The sequence below is a fragment of the Neomonachus schauinslandi genome, chromosome 9 (genome assembly GCF_002201575.2).
Source record: "Neomonachus schauinslandi chromosome 9, ASM220157v2, whole genome shotgun sequence".
Taxonomy (NCBI): domain Eukaryota; kingdom Metazoa; phylum Chordata; class Mammalia; order Carnivora; family Phocidae; genus Neomonachus; species Neomonachus schauinslandi.
The window spans coordinates 28,543,245-28,559,388 of record NC_058411.1 but is presented as its reverse complement, the minus strand read 5'-3'; the positions used below and the strand labels follow the sequence as shown (position 1 = coordinate 28,559,388).

Here is a 16,144-nt window from a genome sequence, read left to right as displayed (position 1 = left end):
TCTGTGATTTCCTTAATTTTGATGCTGCAAACTGATCCCAACCAGATATGACAAAGGAATTCACATTGTCCACGTCAGGGCAGGTTGAGAACTGGCTCTCAACCAGGGGGGGATTTCACCTCCTAGGGGACATTTGGTAATATCTGGAAACATTTTTGGTTGTCACAACTTGGGGAGGGGTTGCCACTGGCATCTGGTGGGTAGAGGCCAAGGTTGCTGCTCAACATCCTACAATGCACAGGGCAACCCTCACAACAGAGAATTATTGAGCCCAAAATGGAAATAGTGCTGAGGTTGTGAAACCTTGTTGTAAAGGGAAAGAAATCTCTGGTTGGCAACCAGAAGCACAATGATTTTTCTAATGGGCACTTCCTTTCAGTTCGCCACCATGATGGAGCACCCTATGGATTTCCAGCAGTCCCTACCATCTTTGTTACCTAGGTAGGGGCAGCAGGGAAGGCTGGGGGATGCAGCAGAATGAGTTTTGTAGGATTTCAGTTCTGGGGCCACATCCAGCAGAGTCCAGAGGCTGAGCCCCCTGGAACTGACTTTCTTTATCGTCTACATCAGGTTCTGGTTGGCTGTCCAAGACCTCAAGAAACAACCCCTCCAGGATGTGGCCAAGAGGGTAGAAGAAATCTGGCAAGAGTTTCTGGCTCCAGGGGCCCCAAGTGCAATCAACCTGGACTCTCACAGCTACGAGATAACCAGTCAAAACGTCAAAGATGGAGGGAGATACACATTCGAAGATGCCCAGGTTTGCTTATCTACTCGAGTGGTTCTTATCTACTCAAAAGATGTTCATTTGTCCACTCCACCACTCCACCCTTTCACATAGGTCCAAGGCATTGTGTGTAGCTAGAATTTCAGGTTTTATTATTTGTAAGTCCATCAGGAGAAACCATTCCAGGTAGGTGCATAGTGAAATTCTTCCTAGGCCCAGCTTCCTAGATCAGTTACATTGTTACGGAGAGATAAACATTTAGTTATATGTGTTATCTTTTCCAGGAGAATCTCAGAATGCTCTTACAAAACCTGAGGTCCCGTAATAAGTCAGTAGTAGGGTCCGGAAACCATAACACCACATCGGCAAAGTGGGTATAGTGAGCAGGCAGGGCTGTGAGTCACATCTCACCGTGAAGCCCACACTCGTAACCACCACCCTACACTGCTTCCGTAGTGATCTCCAACTCTGTCTGCAGTTACTGTTTGGGGAGCACCTCTATATCCCAGGCCCTGTGCTATCTGATGAGATACCACCAAGAAAGACAGAGCCCCTGCCCTCAAGGAGGTTACGGGCTAGCTGGGGAGAAAGGCAAGAAAATGGGAGAACTGGGGTGAGCTCCCAGATTTAAGGTTTAAGGAAGGCCATGGGAGGGACTCCTAAGCCTGGATGGCACAATTGGGCACAGATGCTTGGGAGGTTGGCAACAGAAACCGAAGCCACGTAAGCCACTCTAAACAGCACGCTTTACCTTGAAGGCTGGGAGGTACCATTTCTAAAGGTAAGCATCCAGTCAGCTGTCCACTTCCTGGCCCCAACCATGATTCCCTCTCACCCATCCTACGCCTGGTGATGGGGCTTAAGGGTTTGCTCTTGTCTCCTCAACCCTCTTCATTTCTCTTACCTGTGGGGTCCCCAGATAGAGAATTTGCATAGATTGCTTCCCTACAGACATTATTATCCAATTTAGGAAATTCAGTGGCACTGATGTGAATAATAGCATGGGAACAGAACCAGTGTCCCTTGTCATCCAGATTTGCCTGGTTATTTGCTCAGAACTTCAGAATGGAAACACCTCCCAAGCTCAACACCATAACTGTTTTTCCCTTCCTCTGGCCATGAGCACCACTGGATGCTGGTGTCAGGCAGATTTGGTTCTATAGAGTTCAGTGTTATTGCTTTATGAAAGCTCAACATCCTCACACCCTTTGCAGCTTCAAAGCAAAATGTTTAAGTCAAGAGAAATCTTTTTTTGTATGGGTCTATGTATATGCTCCCAAGTACATATTGATGTATCCTGGTGAGGGAAGTGATGGAGAAGTTCCATGGGTGATGGAGAAGTTTCTTGGGTGATGGAGAAGCTCCTTGGGCGATGGAGAAGCTTCTTGGGTGATAAAGAAGCTCCTTGGGTGATGGAGAAGCTCCTTGGGTGATGGAGAAGCTCCTTGGGTGATAGAGAGGACCTTCAGATGAATGATCTGAAACACACAGGTCAACTCTCCATTATTCATAAAATACAAGACCAGGGATACTGGTCAGAACCATGATGCACTCCATCTACTATTATCACTCTGAGCCTGATGTTAGGAAGGAGGTTGTTAGGATGTTAGGAAGTTATTTTAATCTTTTATTATGGAAATATGTAAACATGTGGCAAAGTGGAAAGAGCAGAACAACAAACCTTTACAGGCCCTCATCCAGCCTGAGCAATCATCAATACGGGACTGATGTCATTTCGTCTGTGTCCCCACCTACTTTTTCAGCTACCACTGGGTTATTTTAAAGCAAATCTGAGACATTACATCATTTCATCTGTGAATACCTAGTATGTAGCTTTACTAACACCACTATCACACCTTAAAAATTAGCAACATTCTCTTTAGATCATCAAATGTCATGCATTTATGGCAGTGGTATAAATGCCATTTTTTAATCTTTAATTTAAAATCAGAATCCAGGGGCACCTGTGTGGCTCAGTCAGTTAAGCATCTGCCTTCGGCTCAGGTCATGATTCCAGGGTCCTGGGATCAAGTCACAAATCAGGCTCCCTGCTCAGCGGGAAGCCTGCTGCTCCCCCTGCTTGTGCTCTTGCTCTCTCTCTCTCTCTCTCTGACAAATAAAGGAAATCTTAAAAAAATAAATAAAATAAAATCAGAATCCAAATCAGGCCCACACATTACTGTATATTGACATGTCTTTCACATGCCTTTTAATCTATAGGTTTCTTTTATATCCCTTTACTCCCCTTCCTTCCCCCTTGCAATTTATTTCATGAAGACATTGTATTCTTTGTCCTGTAGAGATTCCCACAGCCTGGACTTTTTTTTTTTTATTGCAGCCCTGTGGTGCTGTTTAACATGTTCTTCTACCCTCTGTATTTCCTACAAATTAGTAGTTTGATTTAGATATTTAATTGGATTTACATTTGATGATCTGTGGGCAAAAATGCTTCATAAATCATGTTGTGCTCTCTTGTCAGAAGGCACATAAGGTCTAGTTTTCTCTCTTTTTGTGATTTTAGCAATTATTGATGTTTATTGCTTAGATCCATTAGTTAATTACTTCATTTATTAGCTGAAATACAAATAATCAAATATATCTCCTATTAGATCGCCCAATAATACAATTTATATAGGAAAGATAGGATAAGTGTTTGCTTCTTTCCCTTTATTTCTTAGTTTTCAAAATAATGAGTGGTTTACTATCATCTTCTAATGGTAGTAACCATTAGGTAGAAAACCAATTAGGGTTTTCTGTTTTGCTTTTAGTATCTTTGTAAACTCATCAGTTTAAACATATTTGATGTGTTTTAGTCCATTTCTTTATTATTTTTATTAAGGCTTGGATCGTGCCATCTCTGTCAGTGGCTCCTTTTTACATGATCCTGGTAGTCTTTGATGTCATCCAAATAGCAAGGAAGCTAAGATGTTCCAGGCCTTGCCCCAGACCTGGAATCAGCCATTTCTCCAAGGACCCCTGGTTTCTCTTAGTGGGACATGGTTCTTAGAGACCATAATCTAGGCACTTGGAGGTGCTCATTGTTCCTGGGCTGGTCATCCTTTATAGACCTTTTCAGTGGACAGAGCTAGGAAATTAGTGGTTGTTGGTGGTGATTAAAAATACATTATAAGTTCAAACTGATACTTTCTATTCAAATTGAAAAGAACAGGGGATTTTATTTAACCTCTTCTTTTTATATTTGTGCCTCCTTTGTCTATGCTGAGAATCTTGGTTCTCAAGGATGCCAGAGGTGATGGCCTAGTACTTCACATCATTACTCATGCCCTTTCTCCTGCCTTACCACAGAGCAGCCTCAGAGCTCCAGTGCCCACACTAGCAGCAACAAGATGATTATCGCCTGGTTCTTTAATTGCTGCACAGTATTCCATTGTATGGAAGCACCATAGTTTAGCCAACCAGTCCTCTCTTCTTGCCATTTATGTTGTTTCTAATTTGAGAAAGATTGGATAGGAAATCTTAGGAAGTCAACAGGTTGTGCCTTGACAAGTTTCTGAATACACAGCCTTCATTATCACAGTGCTCTGCCATTTTTCAGGTACTTCCACAAATAGGATACCTCATTGTTGAAGCAGAGTGGACTCTTAGAGAGGATACTCATAGCCTCTCTAAGTTCCTCATTATCTGTTAGGATTGGTCTCCTATGAATTCAAATAAAACACTCTTCCTAAATGAACTTGTTTCAACCTGTTCCCTTTTGTTTCTTAAGTGTGTTTCCACCATGAACACACAATATGCTTCTAACTAGCAGTGTGACCTTGGGCAAGTTACTTAAATTCCCTGAGTCTTCCTTTCCTCATCCGTACAACAGAGATACAGGGGTCCCTACGCATGGGGGCAGAAAGGGGACCAGATGAAATGAAGCACATCAACAACTAAAATGGTCTGGCCCACAGTAAGATAGAATAAACACTATTTTATTTTCCTAATGTGATTAATATTTTTTATACCTTTATGTTTAACACGTTTGGTGAAAAAATTCAAATAATTGCATGTAATTTTAGCATCCAGAGATAATCCCCATTTTAGTGTATTTTTCTCCTCAATTTATGTGTACAGGGTGATTATGCAAATAGTGTTGATTCTGTAGCCTGCCTTTTACACTAAACCGGGTTCGATTAAAAAAAAAAAAAACTAAACTTTTTCTGTAAAGGGCCAGATGGTATAAATTTTAGGCTTTCTGGGTCATATGGTCTGTCACCACTACTCAGTTCTGTGATACGAAAACAGCTACAGTGTAACAACATTACAATGTAAACAGCATAAAGGAGTGGATATGGCTATGTTCCAAAAAATCTTTATTTATGGATACTGAAGGCTCAATTTCATATAATTTTTCATGAAATATTCTTTTTATTTTTTCCAGCCACTTAAAAATGTAAAAACCATTCTTAGCTCGGGGCCAGACGTGAGTTGGAGGCCTGTCACTTGAGACCCCTGTGCTAAACAGTATATCATGAAAATCACTGAAACACTTCAAGAAACCCAGAAAAAGGTAGAAGATAGCAGGTTGGGAATGGTTAATCTTCCATTTCTTTGGGAGAGGAGGTCAGAGGGGCTCTGTCTTGGTGCGGTAGCATGACAAACCCCATCTGCAAATGCGTCCGAGTGGGGGTTGGATGTCACCCATCAGACTGAGGAGAAGTCAGCCAGCCCCATGATGCTCACACCTGGTCAACGCTGCTGCCTGCACCAGCTACACAGGTGTGATTCGGAAGCTTCCAGGTGAGGAAAAGAGCTTAAAATCCTTAGCAGCCCATGACTAGCCTAGACTTGCTCTCAGATCTCCTGACTTGTGGGCCAAGCATCTGCTGCTCAGATCACACTGTCCCCGGATTGTTAGTTGTTGAGGGCTCGGTTGTCATGTTGAGAGCTGGGGAAACTCCTGTCTCTACAGAAGGGTCCAGCCGGGAAGCAGGCTCTGATACTGCTTCTGCCACCTGCTTTGTCTAGGATTGCACATTTAAGTCTTAAGCTTGCTTTCCTCATTTTGCCTATCTGCAAAGTGGGAATGAGGATACCCAAGCCCTTTGAAATCCTCCCCTATGGGATCAGGAGCTGTGAGTGGCTTCTTCAGCTGGTCCCAAGCGTTCTCAGAAGCCCCCGACAGGGGTCAGAATGCCATAGAGCTGTGAGTGTGTACTCTACTATTAGGGTCAGTAGCCAAAATGGGTCAGCCAGATTTATGGGTTCCTTTGAAATGGGGACTGGGGGTGGGGTGCCAGCTCTCTCCAAGGATTTTGTTTTTTATCTGACCACATGCATTGTTATAGCAAAGTTAATTGCCTGTGTTTGTTTCCTGTGGAAATATTTCACAAGACACCCCATCAGCATGGGCCCCGCATTTGCAACTTGTGTTTTACTGATCCATTTGGCTTTTTTGAAGATTTGGGCCAAGACCAAATCTTCCATAAAGGTCTGTGGGCTGTGACCATAGCCCTCAGCTGTTTGCTGTGTTGTTCCAATTTCACAGATTTAGCTTTGTAAGGGGAGAAAAAAAGAAAATGGGCCATGTTTGTTTGTTTGTTTGTTTTAAAGGACTCCGTTCTTTATGCTAGGGATTGAGTTCTCTGTTCTCAACCATGGAGCATCAGAGGACCTGCATTGCCACTCATTTGCTATGTGGTCCCAGGCAAGAATCTTGACCTTTCGTGCCTTAGATTTCTTATCTAGAAATTGGGGATGATGTCTTCTGTATAGCCCTCTAAGAATTTTTGAGAAACCAGATGAGCTAATGGCCCTGAAAAAAAGTAAAAAGTGCTACATATTTATGTGTGTGAATTCACAAAAATGAATGGCTTTAGTATTCCCAAGGTCTTCTAATTCTAAGCTAGACCAAATAAGAATTCTCCTAAGATGCCTGCTCATCTAAGGAGGTCTTAGGAGAAAAATGCAGAAAAAGAATGTAGGAGCCAAATGCTGGGGGCCTCACGCATCATCCTGAGGAATTCAAACTTTCTCACCCTGAAGATAGTAGGAAAGCGTGGAAGGCTTTGAGCTAAGAGAGGGTATCAGAGGGTGGTGGGCAGGGTGAGCTGGAGCAAGAGAGGTCTGAATCTTAGAGCATGTAATCTAAAGCTTGGCTGGTGGTTTTTGGAGGAGAGAATGAAACCGCAGGAATTATTGAGAACCTAAGGCTTCCTCTTAGGGCGTTCACCTCTTTCCAGAGCCTCTGCAGGCTGCAGGAGGGAGATGGAAGTCAGCTGGCTGGCACAGTGGCTGTCTGGCTTCAATTTAAAAAGTCTTGGATGTTCCCATGTTCCCAGGAATGTGTCACTGGGCCGGTTCAATCATTCATCTATCTCCCCATCCATTTCATGAACAGTCATTCTCCCATTCCATTTGGGAGACCTTGACCTGTGAGCTGTGAAGTTCTATAGTGAGGGAAATTGCAAAGGAAGTAGGAGGCCTGGATGACTCTTGGCCATCAGGCAGAGCTTGTCTAAGAGCACACCATTCTTTACAAACAAAACAAAACGGGCCTGAAAAAATACTTCATTGAGATTGGATTGGATTGGAAATCCGTCCATCAAATGGACTGACAGTTGAAGTGGGTAGACCAACTCAGCCTTTGGCTCCGTTTCCTGCAGGACCCTGTGTTGGCCTCCTAGCTGTCCAAGCCCCACTGCTTTCCTGCCCTGCAGGAGCTGCTGAAACGCTCCACTGAGGCCCCTCTGGGCCTTCCAGCACCTCAGGACTTCAAAGTTCTTTGATGAGAATTTGGTCTTCTTTACCTTTCGTAAGTCCCCACAACACTAAAGTAATGCTCTGCCCACAGCTCAAATTTTTTAAAACTTTCCTTGACAACTGAGTCCAGAATCCTAATACTCTCAGCTGCACCTGTCATTAGAAAAAAGAAGGACAATCTGTCCCTTGGCTTTCCACTTCAAAAAATCTTGCCAAACAACCTTGGGGAACACATATAGTAGGTGATCAATAAATACTAGTTAAATTAAATTTCTACAACATGCCAACTCAGCAAAACTTGGAATACCCACTAAGAGTCAGGTGCTCTAGGCTCTGGGAATATACAGATACATGGGAGGGACCCTTCCTTTAAGTAGACCTCAATCTAATTTCCTGAAACTCTATTCAGCCATCATCCATGCATGGCATGATCAAAGGGCAACCTCAAGACCAAGATGAGGATGGGTGATGAAAGAGATGAGAAATACACCAACATCTACACCTCCTTTGAACAGACAGGAAGCCTCTAGTCAAAAGTCTCTATTATTATCTCATCTAAGATGTTTAAAAGCAACTTGATTAAGGAACGCAAGATTTCTGACATGTGCTTTGTTTAAGAGGTAAAAGCTTTTATGTGGAGTACACATGTGTGTTTGTCCCAGATTACTCACAAGTAGAAGTCTTCACACCCTGCTGGAGGCTGGTGACCTTTGCTCTGGTGGTGGAGGTGGTGGTCTCATGTGCCTGTATCACAAGACTGCAACAAGTTTCCTGACATTAATCGTCAATTGGAGGGCATTTCCTGGTAGATTTCCCATGCCAGACATAGTTTAGTAAAGAATGCCATTGCATCGCTTGCTCCAGGAGTTACTCACTTTATTCTGTGGGTGGTTTTATTTTAGGGAGATGAACAGCAGACGGAGGGTTGCATTCTCCAAAAGAACAGATCCGTTGTTTGTGATATGGTTCTGTTTATTACCACACAGGCTAGTAGTTCCTAGAGAGAAGGCGCCAGAGAGCTAAATTCCAAAATTTCTTTGTTGATGCTTCAGAGCATAGCTTGCCTGCACCAAACCCCATGACCTTGAAGAGGAAAAGGAAAACACTAGTCTGAGTTAATGCCCATGGTATTTGGGTGGGCAAAAGGCAATACACAAAGCTGTCTTCACAGCTACCCTTATCTATAGAATAGGGATTGAACAGCGTCAAATGACTGCACGCTTTGGTCAGTTATATTGAACGTGTTGATACAGATGCTTCACAGGGTAAAGGCAAATGAGAAAGTGTTCTTACACTCTCTTATGATTTGAACGCTGCATTACATGGAAACAAGCGTCCCGTGTTCTGCCTAGCAGGACAAAGAAATCCAAACGGGGGCTTCTCATTTAATATCCACATGATCCTAGGTGGGTCATCCAGAGCTGCTCCATGAGGACAACAAGCTATCACCTTTCCTGCAAGTGGGTGTCCATACTGCAAGGCATGATTTCTGTTGCCTTGCCTACATCTATTCATCAGATACTGATTTAGGACTCACATCAAGTCCTTACCACTGTGCAGTCCCATCTTGTGTCCTCCTGCAGGATTCATGTTGAAACAAGTGCTAATTTCCCCTAGGCCTCAGCTAACCATGCCTAGGGTCTAAAGACCTCTGGTTTACAATATTCAAGACTCTTGAAAGGGATCTCCTGGGTGACTTGCTTTGATACAGACCTGCTGCTTATGGCTTCCCAACAGCCCAGTCAGCCCCCAGAGCTTTGCCAGGTCAGGACCTTCCTTCTGGTATGGAAGGCAAGTTGTACACAGTCTGTGAGGTAGGAAACCTGAGCCCGTTGCCCTGAGTGACCCAGCCATCACCATCACTGATGGCAGAGGTAGTAAATGGTCTCTCAAAGGGCAGGTTATCTACTACCAGGATGATTCAGATCAGGACTCAAGAGGAGACCCCTAATGTTTCTGCCAACGACACATTGAGGACCTCTTTTGTCCCAGTCACGCAACACTGACTCCCCTCAACACTCCAACTCAAAGACAATGAAAAGCAACACGTTGCCCAGGAAGAGTGTGAGTTTTGGAGTCACACAGTTCTGGGTTCAAATCCTAGCTCTGTACTTGGACCAGCACTTAACTTTTTAGAGTTTCAGAATCCACATCTATAAAGTGGGGTTGTTTAAATCTAAGCACTGATTCAGAGCAAACAACAGCAACAAAAATAATGTTTTAGAGCAAACAACAGCAACTAAATAATGGCTCTGCTTCACCTTTCTTCCCACCCCAGGGAACCTGCAGTCTTTGGGCTCATGCCCATGTCATCCCTAGCAAGGACAGTCACAACATGAAGGCCAATTATTATTATTACTTTACATGTATAGAGTTTTTATGGTGCTTTCACTTCTATTTCCTCATTTAATTGTGTGATAGGCAGGGCCGGGTCCTGTACACCCCCAGGTCTACAGAAGTTGCTGATGGGAGTAAGCCCACCGCAAGGAGCCACGCAAAATTCATGAGTGGCTAGGACCTTTGGCTCCCAGACCAGTCTTGCTTCCACCTGTCTGCTCAGCAACATCCCATTCTACACCACAGCCTCATCTTCCTCCAAGGGATTGTGATGGACCCAGCAGTCCCCAAAGTCTGGATGTTGTTCCAGGAAGTCTGGGTGTGGAGGGCAGAGATGAGGCCCATATCTCTGCAAAAAGAAAAATAGGACACTTAAAAATCACAAGAAGGGCTCTTGGCAGCTGTGCAATGCTCCAGTTGACAAGGTTTCCTATTCCAGGAGGATGTTCAAAAGCTGGGAAATGAGATTGTAGCAGTTTTAGGGACCCACAGCAAAGAGGAGGACATGAGGGTGCTCTTAAGTAAGTCAGCTGCTCCAGCATGTTTGGGGCCCAAGGCCCCAGGCATTTGTCTGATTACCTTCCCCAGTGCTTGTGAGGGTCACTGTGTTTTGCCTAAAAATAAAGGAGATTTCCAAATGAGGACTATCACAGCAAAACATCGATTTGAAGCAGGTGTGGTTTTGAGACAGTTTGCACTTCTTGTTCCTTCCAGCGTCCACATGTGTCTCTCACCCTCCTGGTTCCAGTTGTTGTTGCTTCCGCCTTAACATCCCAGGCAAGTGGAACTCCCCATCCCAACCCTGGGCCCAAAAAGGGAGATGCAGGTGGAATGTCTCATCAGGGCGACATCCCTGTGCTGCAACAGTCAGCCGCTAGAGGGACGTGATTCCCTCCCCACACTGAGAACTGTGGCTAAGATGTTCAGTGGGACTTAGGGCCCTAGAGCGTCAGTTGCTCAGCCTATGGAGAACCGTTCCCACCCTCCCATGTGTCAGGAAGGCATATGTGGACCCTGCTAGTTCTGCTTGTTCATAGTTAACCCAGCTATCTCTTTTTGAGGGGGAGAAGGAATAAGGAGGAGGGAGGGAGGAAAGGAATGAAAAAAGAGGGAAGGGAAGAAAGGAGAGAAAAAGGAGAAAGAGGAAGGGAAGGAGCGAAGGATGGGAAGAGAAGATAAGGCAAGAAAAGGCAAAGAAGAAAAGAGAAGACGAAACTTCTTTTTCTCTAGCCCCTGAGGAATTCTGCCAGTGAGGGCTTCCTGGTCTTGCCAGTGGCTCTGTGCAGATTCTGGATATACATTTCCCTTAAGACTGGTTGTCTTCAGAATAGGCGAAACAAACCAGAACCTCCCATAAATCAGTAGAGGTCACTGCCAAGAGCTTTGTACACTTGCTGTCCCTGGCAGTGATAAACTCATTGCATTTGGGAACTGGCCAAAGACCCTGAGTCCCATCTTAATTCTCATTCCCAGAAAAACCTCAGCGCTCCGTTCACCCACCCCCTGTTTACTGTCTTTGTGCTTCTTAGACAAAGCTGGCAAGGAGGAAGGAACAGAGTTCCGTAACTGGGTCTATCAAAGGCCCCATTTCTTGGCTTGGGAGAGCAGAGGAGGGTAGGGGAGAGTCATGGGTCTCTAGACTGTGGGAAAGGGAGGCCCAGAGGGGGCGGGGAGACATACCCTACTCTGGCAGAGTGGGTCATCCCATATACACCCATTCCCAGCACCCTGTGTTCACACTTTGTCTTTGGAGCCCTTAGCTCAAATACACCCCCAGGTCTACAAAAGTTGCTGATGGGAGTAAGCCCACTACAAGGAGCCATGCAAAATTCACAAGTGGCTGGGACCTGAGACTGCTTTGGGAGTTGTAGTCTATCACTTTGTGCATCCATCTTGCCTCGTAGCATCTAAGCTTTATGACAGCAGGGACTTAGTCTGTCTTGTTCAGGCTGTCACCTCAACGCCTGACAGAGTGTTTGTACCTAGTAGATGCTCATTAAATATTTGCTGACTTTGTGACTAAATGTTTAGACATGTGCTTTATCCTGCTCTTTTTTAATTGACAAGTTCTTTCTTTTAATGGACCAGGCTTTTCCATCCCACAGTGAGGCTGGAGGAATTAGCTAGATCAGGGGTGGAATTTGTTGCCACGGCCAGAAGTGCTGGACGAGGAGAGATCTCCTTACTTCTCTTGAGGCAGTAGGGGGGTATTTTGTGAGATAGACCGGGATCTAGATTCATCTGAGAAGCCAGGATAAGAAGCAGGGACCTGTTACCTTGGAGAGGGGTTTGGAGAGGGTCCAGGCATGAGTGATAGGTCTCTCCCGATGACTCAGGAGCCACCTGCCTCTGTCAGCCAGACACAAGCGATGCCTGAGACAAGAAGAAAGAGACAGTGAGTCATTAATATTTGTACCTATGATTTAAATGGTAGAACAATTGAAAGAGCCCACACATGAAAACAAAGACCAATGCAGTGCCTCAACCTAAGCTCTGAGGCCATTAGAGATGACCCGAGATGCTCCCTTGTGGGATTCCTTCAAGCTGAGTGCCAGCCCCACTCCCCTTCCACGCAGAGGGCAGGAACTGATGTGAGCAGAAAGCACAAGTATGGTGCCTGCAAACTCGCCGGATGTTACTCACACAAGCACGTCAGTGAACCTGGAAACAGTGTCACTAACATTGAACCCTGTGCTGGACGCTGTACCCATATAAGAGATAAAGACATATTGTTTCTACCCTCAAGAAACTTACACTAAAGTGGGCTGGATTTTTGTCTGAAAATTGCAGGAAAACACTAGGTGAAGCATGTTCTCACTAAGTTTATGAAATGCACCACGTCTGGATTATCAAAGTCGGTTCAGATCCAAGCCACTGTTGAATTTTGCTTGGCTCCTTGCAGTGGGCCATCCCGTTAGCCAGCTTACACCCTGCTTTTGTAAATATGGGGGCATCACAGGAAGAATCACGCTGGTGCCCAAGCTGAAGATGAGTGGGAGAAGGATCCACACGTGGCCAAGGACTTGCTTGCTTTCTGCTCTCACTTTCTTTTGAGGTGGGAAGGGAGAGGCTCCCAGCAAGCCCTCGCCATTGTCCCGGGTTCCTCTGGGTTGCAACAGCAGCCTGGCCAGGCATCTATAAAATGTGCCCCCCACCTGAGGGGAGGCTGCCCTTCCTCCATCCTCCCCTGAGAGGCAAGTACCCAAGGAAGAGGTCCTTAATGACCAGTCTCACCTCTCAACTGAGCACTCTCTCCTCACTGACCAGCTCTTCATTCCCCCGAGCCCCGAGGTCCTTGTCCAGCTTCATGGCATGAACAATGCTTATGTATAAGAGAAGATGCTTCCCCCACCAGGCCAGCCTCTGCCAGCAATCCCATCCTCCCTAGTGAAAGCCCACCATTCCTCTTAACAGGTCCTCTCTTGGGACAGCCAGGCTCTTCTGGACCACTGAGCCACATTTATCCCATCATAACTGATAAATAATGTTTTTCCCATCAACAAATGCCCTTTTTTAAGGCACCAGGCTTACCCTGCCCCTGGTGAGGACAGATCTGTGAGGAAGGGCCCACAGACTATAGGAATTAGCTGGAAGTCCAGGGTGAAATTCATCACCAAGGCCAGAATGCAAATGCCTCTAGAAGCCCGGGCGAAGAAGAGAGGGCAGCACACCATAGCATCTGCCCCTCCTGGATGTAAGCCTTAGGCCAGGCGTATTTGCTCACATGCCCTGTAAATGGTTGCCAAGGGCACACTCCCAGGATAGGAGGGTGGCCCTAACATGCACAACTGACCTAATTGCACCTTGGCCTATGGAGTTCTTTTTTTTTTAATTAAGCTTTTTAATTCACATGCAGCTGTAAGACATACAGAAATGTGCCAGTTACCCAGTTTCCCATAATGGTAACATCTGCAGAACCATAGTATGATATCACAACCCTGATGTTGACATTGCTACAACCACCAAGTGTATCAGATTTCCCAATTTTACTTGTACTCTTGCGTGTGTATGTGTGTGAGTGTTTAGTTCTGTACAGCACCATCACCCCAAGCATCCTTCATATTGTCTTTGATAACCACACCCTTCCTTACCCCCTCCCATCCTTAGCCCCTGGCAACCACTCATCTGTTGTCTAGTTCTATACTTTGTCATTTTAAGAATGTTATACCAGTGGAATCATCCAGTATGTAACCTTCTGGGGATTGGCTCTTTCACTCATCATAATTCCCTCGAGATCCATCCAAGTGGTTGGGTGTACCAGTACTTTGTTCCTTCTCACTGCTGTGCCTGTGGTTTTAATCATTAAACAATATTGCATCTCAACATGGCGCCAAGGCCCAATTACAAAGCCTTTGGGACATGATCCTCGAGGAGATTTTATTCTAAGGGAGAAAATATATTTTGTTTGGTGTTTCTGGGTGGGAAAAGAAAACAAAGCAAACATATCACAAGTGTTTCTAGATCCATGCAAGCGTACCCCAGTTTGTCTCTTTGCTAAAACAGTGGCCAGTTGGGTTGTGACTCCCCGTCCTTAGCAGTGGCTGACCGTTCTCTCTTGTGTCTTCCCGCCTCCGTCCTTCCCAGGAACACATCTACAAGTTGATGAAGAGTGACAGCTATGCCCGCTTCCTCCGGTCAAACGCTTACCAGGACCTGCTGCTGGCCAAGAAGAAGGTAGATCTTTGGGAAGGGCAGGCCTGCCTTTCTTAGCACTGTTGACCCTTACCTGCTGCTTGCTGCTGGCGTCAGATGACAGTATCATCCCTTGGGTTTTATTTATTTTCTCTTTTCTTCTTTCCCTTCTCTATCTGCTCCCCCTCCAAGGGAAGACACACAAGTAGAATCGTCACCATCCCAGCACACCCCCAAGGTCCAGGGTGTGGCATCCTGTCTCCAAGTCCCCATTACCTTGGCCTGCGCGTTCGGCCCACAGCAGGGGGTGTGACCAAATACTGAGGCCACAGTGGCTCAGCACAAGAGTTCAGGACTGGCGGTGACGCCCACGAATCCCTTAGGAAACCAGAAAGAGCCCCTCACTGCAAAGTCCGGCCCCCTTCACCACAGACTTTAGATAAAGTTTCACCAGCTCAGCGATGAGGATGAGGCAAGGATCAGGGCAACACCCTCACTGGGTAGAAAACCTTACAGGTTTCAAGCCCTCCCCCCAATCCCCAGTCTAGCCCCGGAAGTCACTGGTGGAATCGTCCCCTCCCTGATGCCCCACAGTGTTTGCCTTATCTTTCAGCCATGAAATAACTGCACTCTAGCTTCATATGCCTCCTCCCCTCAGAGTCAAGCCTTGATTCCCTGCAGCCCTTGGTGTCTGGATTGGGGGGCCCCCGGGACCCTCAGCATGTAGGTGACAAGGGGCAGCTGAAGCAGGAAGAACTCAGCTGGATTTCTGGGAGGAGGGAAGGAAGAGCCGGGAGGGGCCTGGGGTCTGGGAAAGGGGAGGCAGGAGAGATGGTCCGGGATTCCTGTATGCCTGCACACCTTCTGCGCTCTGCAGCTTGGCTCCAAGGCCCCCATGTGGTTAAGTGTGGCTCCCCTTGCACCCAAATCCACAACGTCCGTGCCACGCCACTTAGGACTACGGGCAACCCCTCGCCCCCCTCACAGCCTGCGGAGCCCAGTCCCGAAGCTTGTGGTTGTCCACCCACACGCCCTCTGTCGGCTGCCTCTCCCTGCCACGCAGCCCTCCTCTTTGTGTACTGTCTGTCCGTCTCCCTCGTGTGCCAGGACCCTGTCTGCGCATCTGGTTGGTACCCTCTAACTCCAGAGTCTAGAAAAGCATTTGTATCCCGTTCTCCTGCCCTTAGGTAGCCCTGAGAATATCCCCGAGAGTCTGAGGAAGGAAAAGGGACTTCTGGAACACCCAGACTGTCAGAAACCCAGCTTTATTGGTTGCCTGCACTCCTTCCAAAAAGTGTCACTACTTGATGGAAAATGTGAAGCCTGGCCTCTTGCCAGCTCCCTTGCAGGAGGGTGTAGGTATCGGGGCTCTGATGGAGAGGAACATCAGATGCCCATTTTTTCAAGAAAAGCTATGGACACTTCTGGTAGCTCCAGACCAGATCTCACGGGAGAAGGTCAAAATGAATGTTCCTATTTCTCGTGGCTCAAGACCCTGAACTGATCCCAGTTTGGAAAAATTCTAAGGTTCTAGCAGTCTGGCTCATCTGGGGCCATCTACATGCCCAGGAGAGTCCAGAAGCCATTCCGTCCTCTTATGGGTCTCAACACAAAGGGGAAACACACTCCGGCTCGGGGAGTGGAGCTGATACACCTGTGCCCACAGGTCTTCCCATAAGGGGAGAACTTCTCGAAGGAGATCCCTCATGTGAGGAAGGGACCCACGGCTTGCCTGTGAAATGTTAC

General features: G+C 46.3%; 1 protein-coding gene across 1 annotated transcript in view; it reads left to right on the top strand.

Annotated features, from left to right (window-relative positions):
• Positions 1 to 16,144, top strand: part of RGS6 (regulator of G protein signaling 6) — a 541,585-nt gene that overhangs the window by 501,994 nt on the left and 23,447 nt on the right. The window contains exons 15-16 of the mRNA XM_021679541.2: positions 571 to 757; positions 14,351 to 14,440. Coding sequence (XP_021535216.2) covers positions 571 to 757; positions 14,351 to 14,440 — 277 coding nt within the window. The remainder of the gene's footprint in view (positions 1 to 570; positions 758 to 14,350; positions 14,441 to 16,144) is intronic.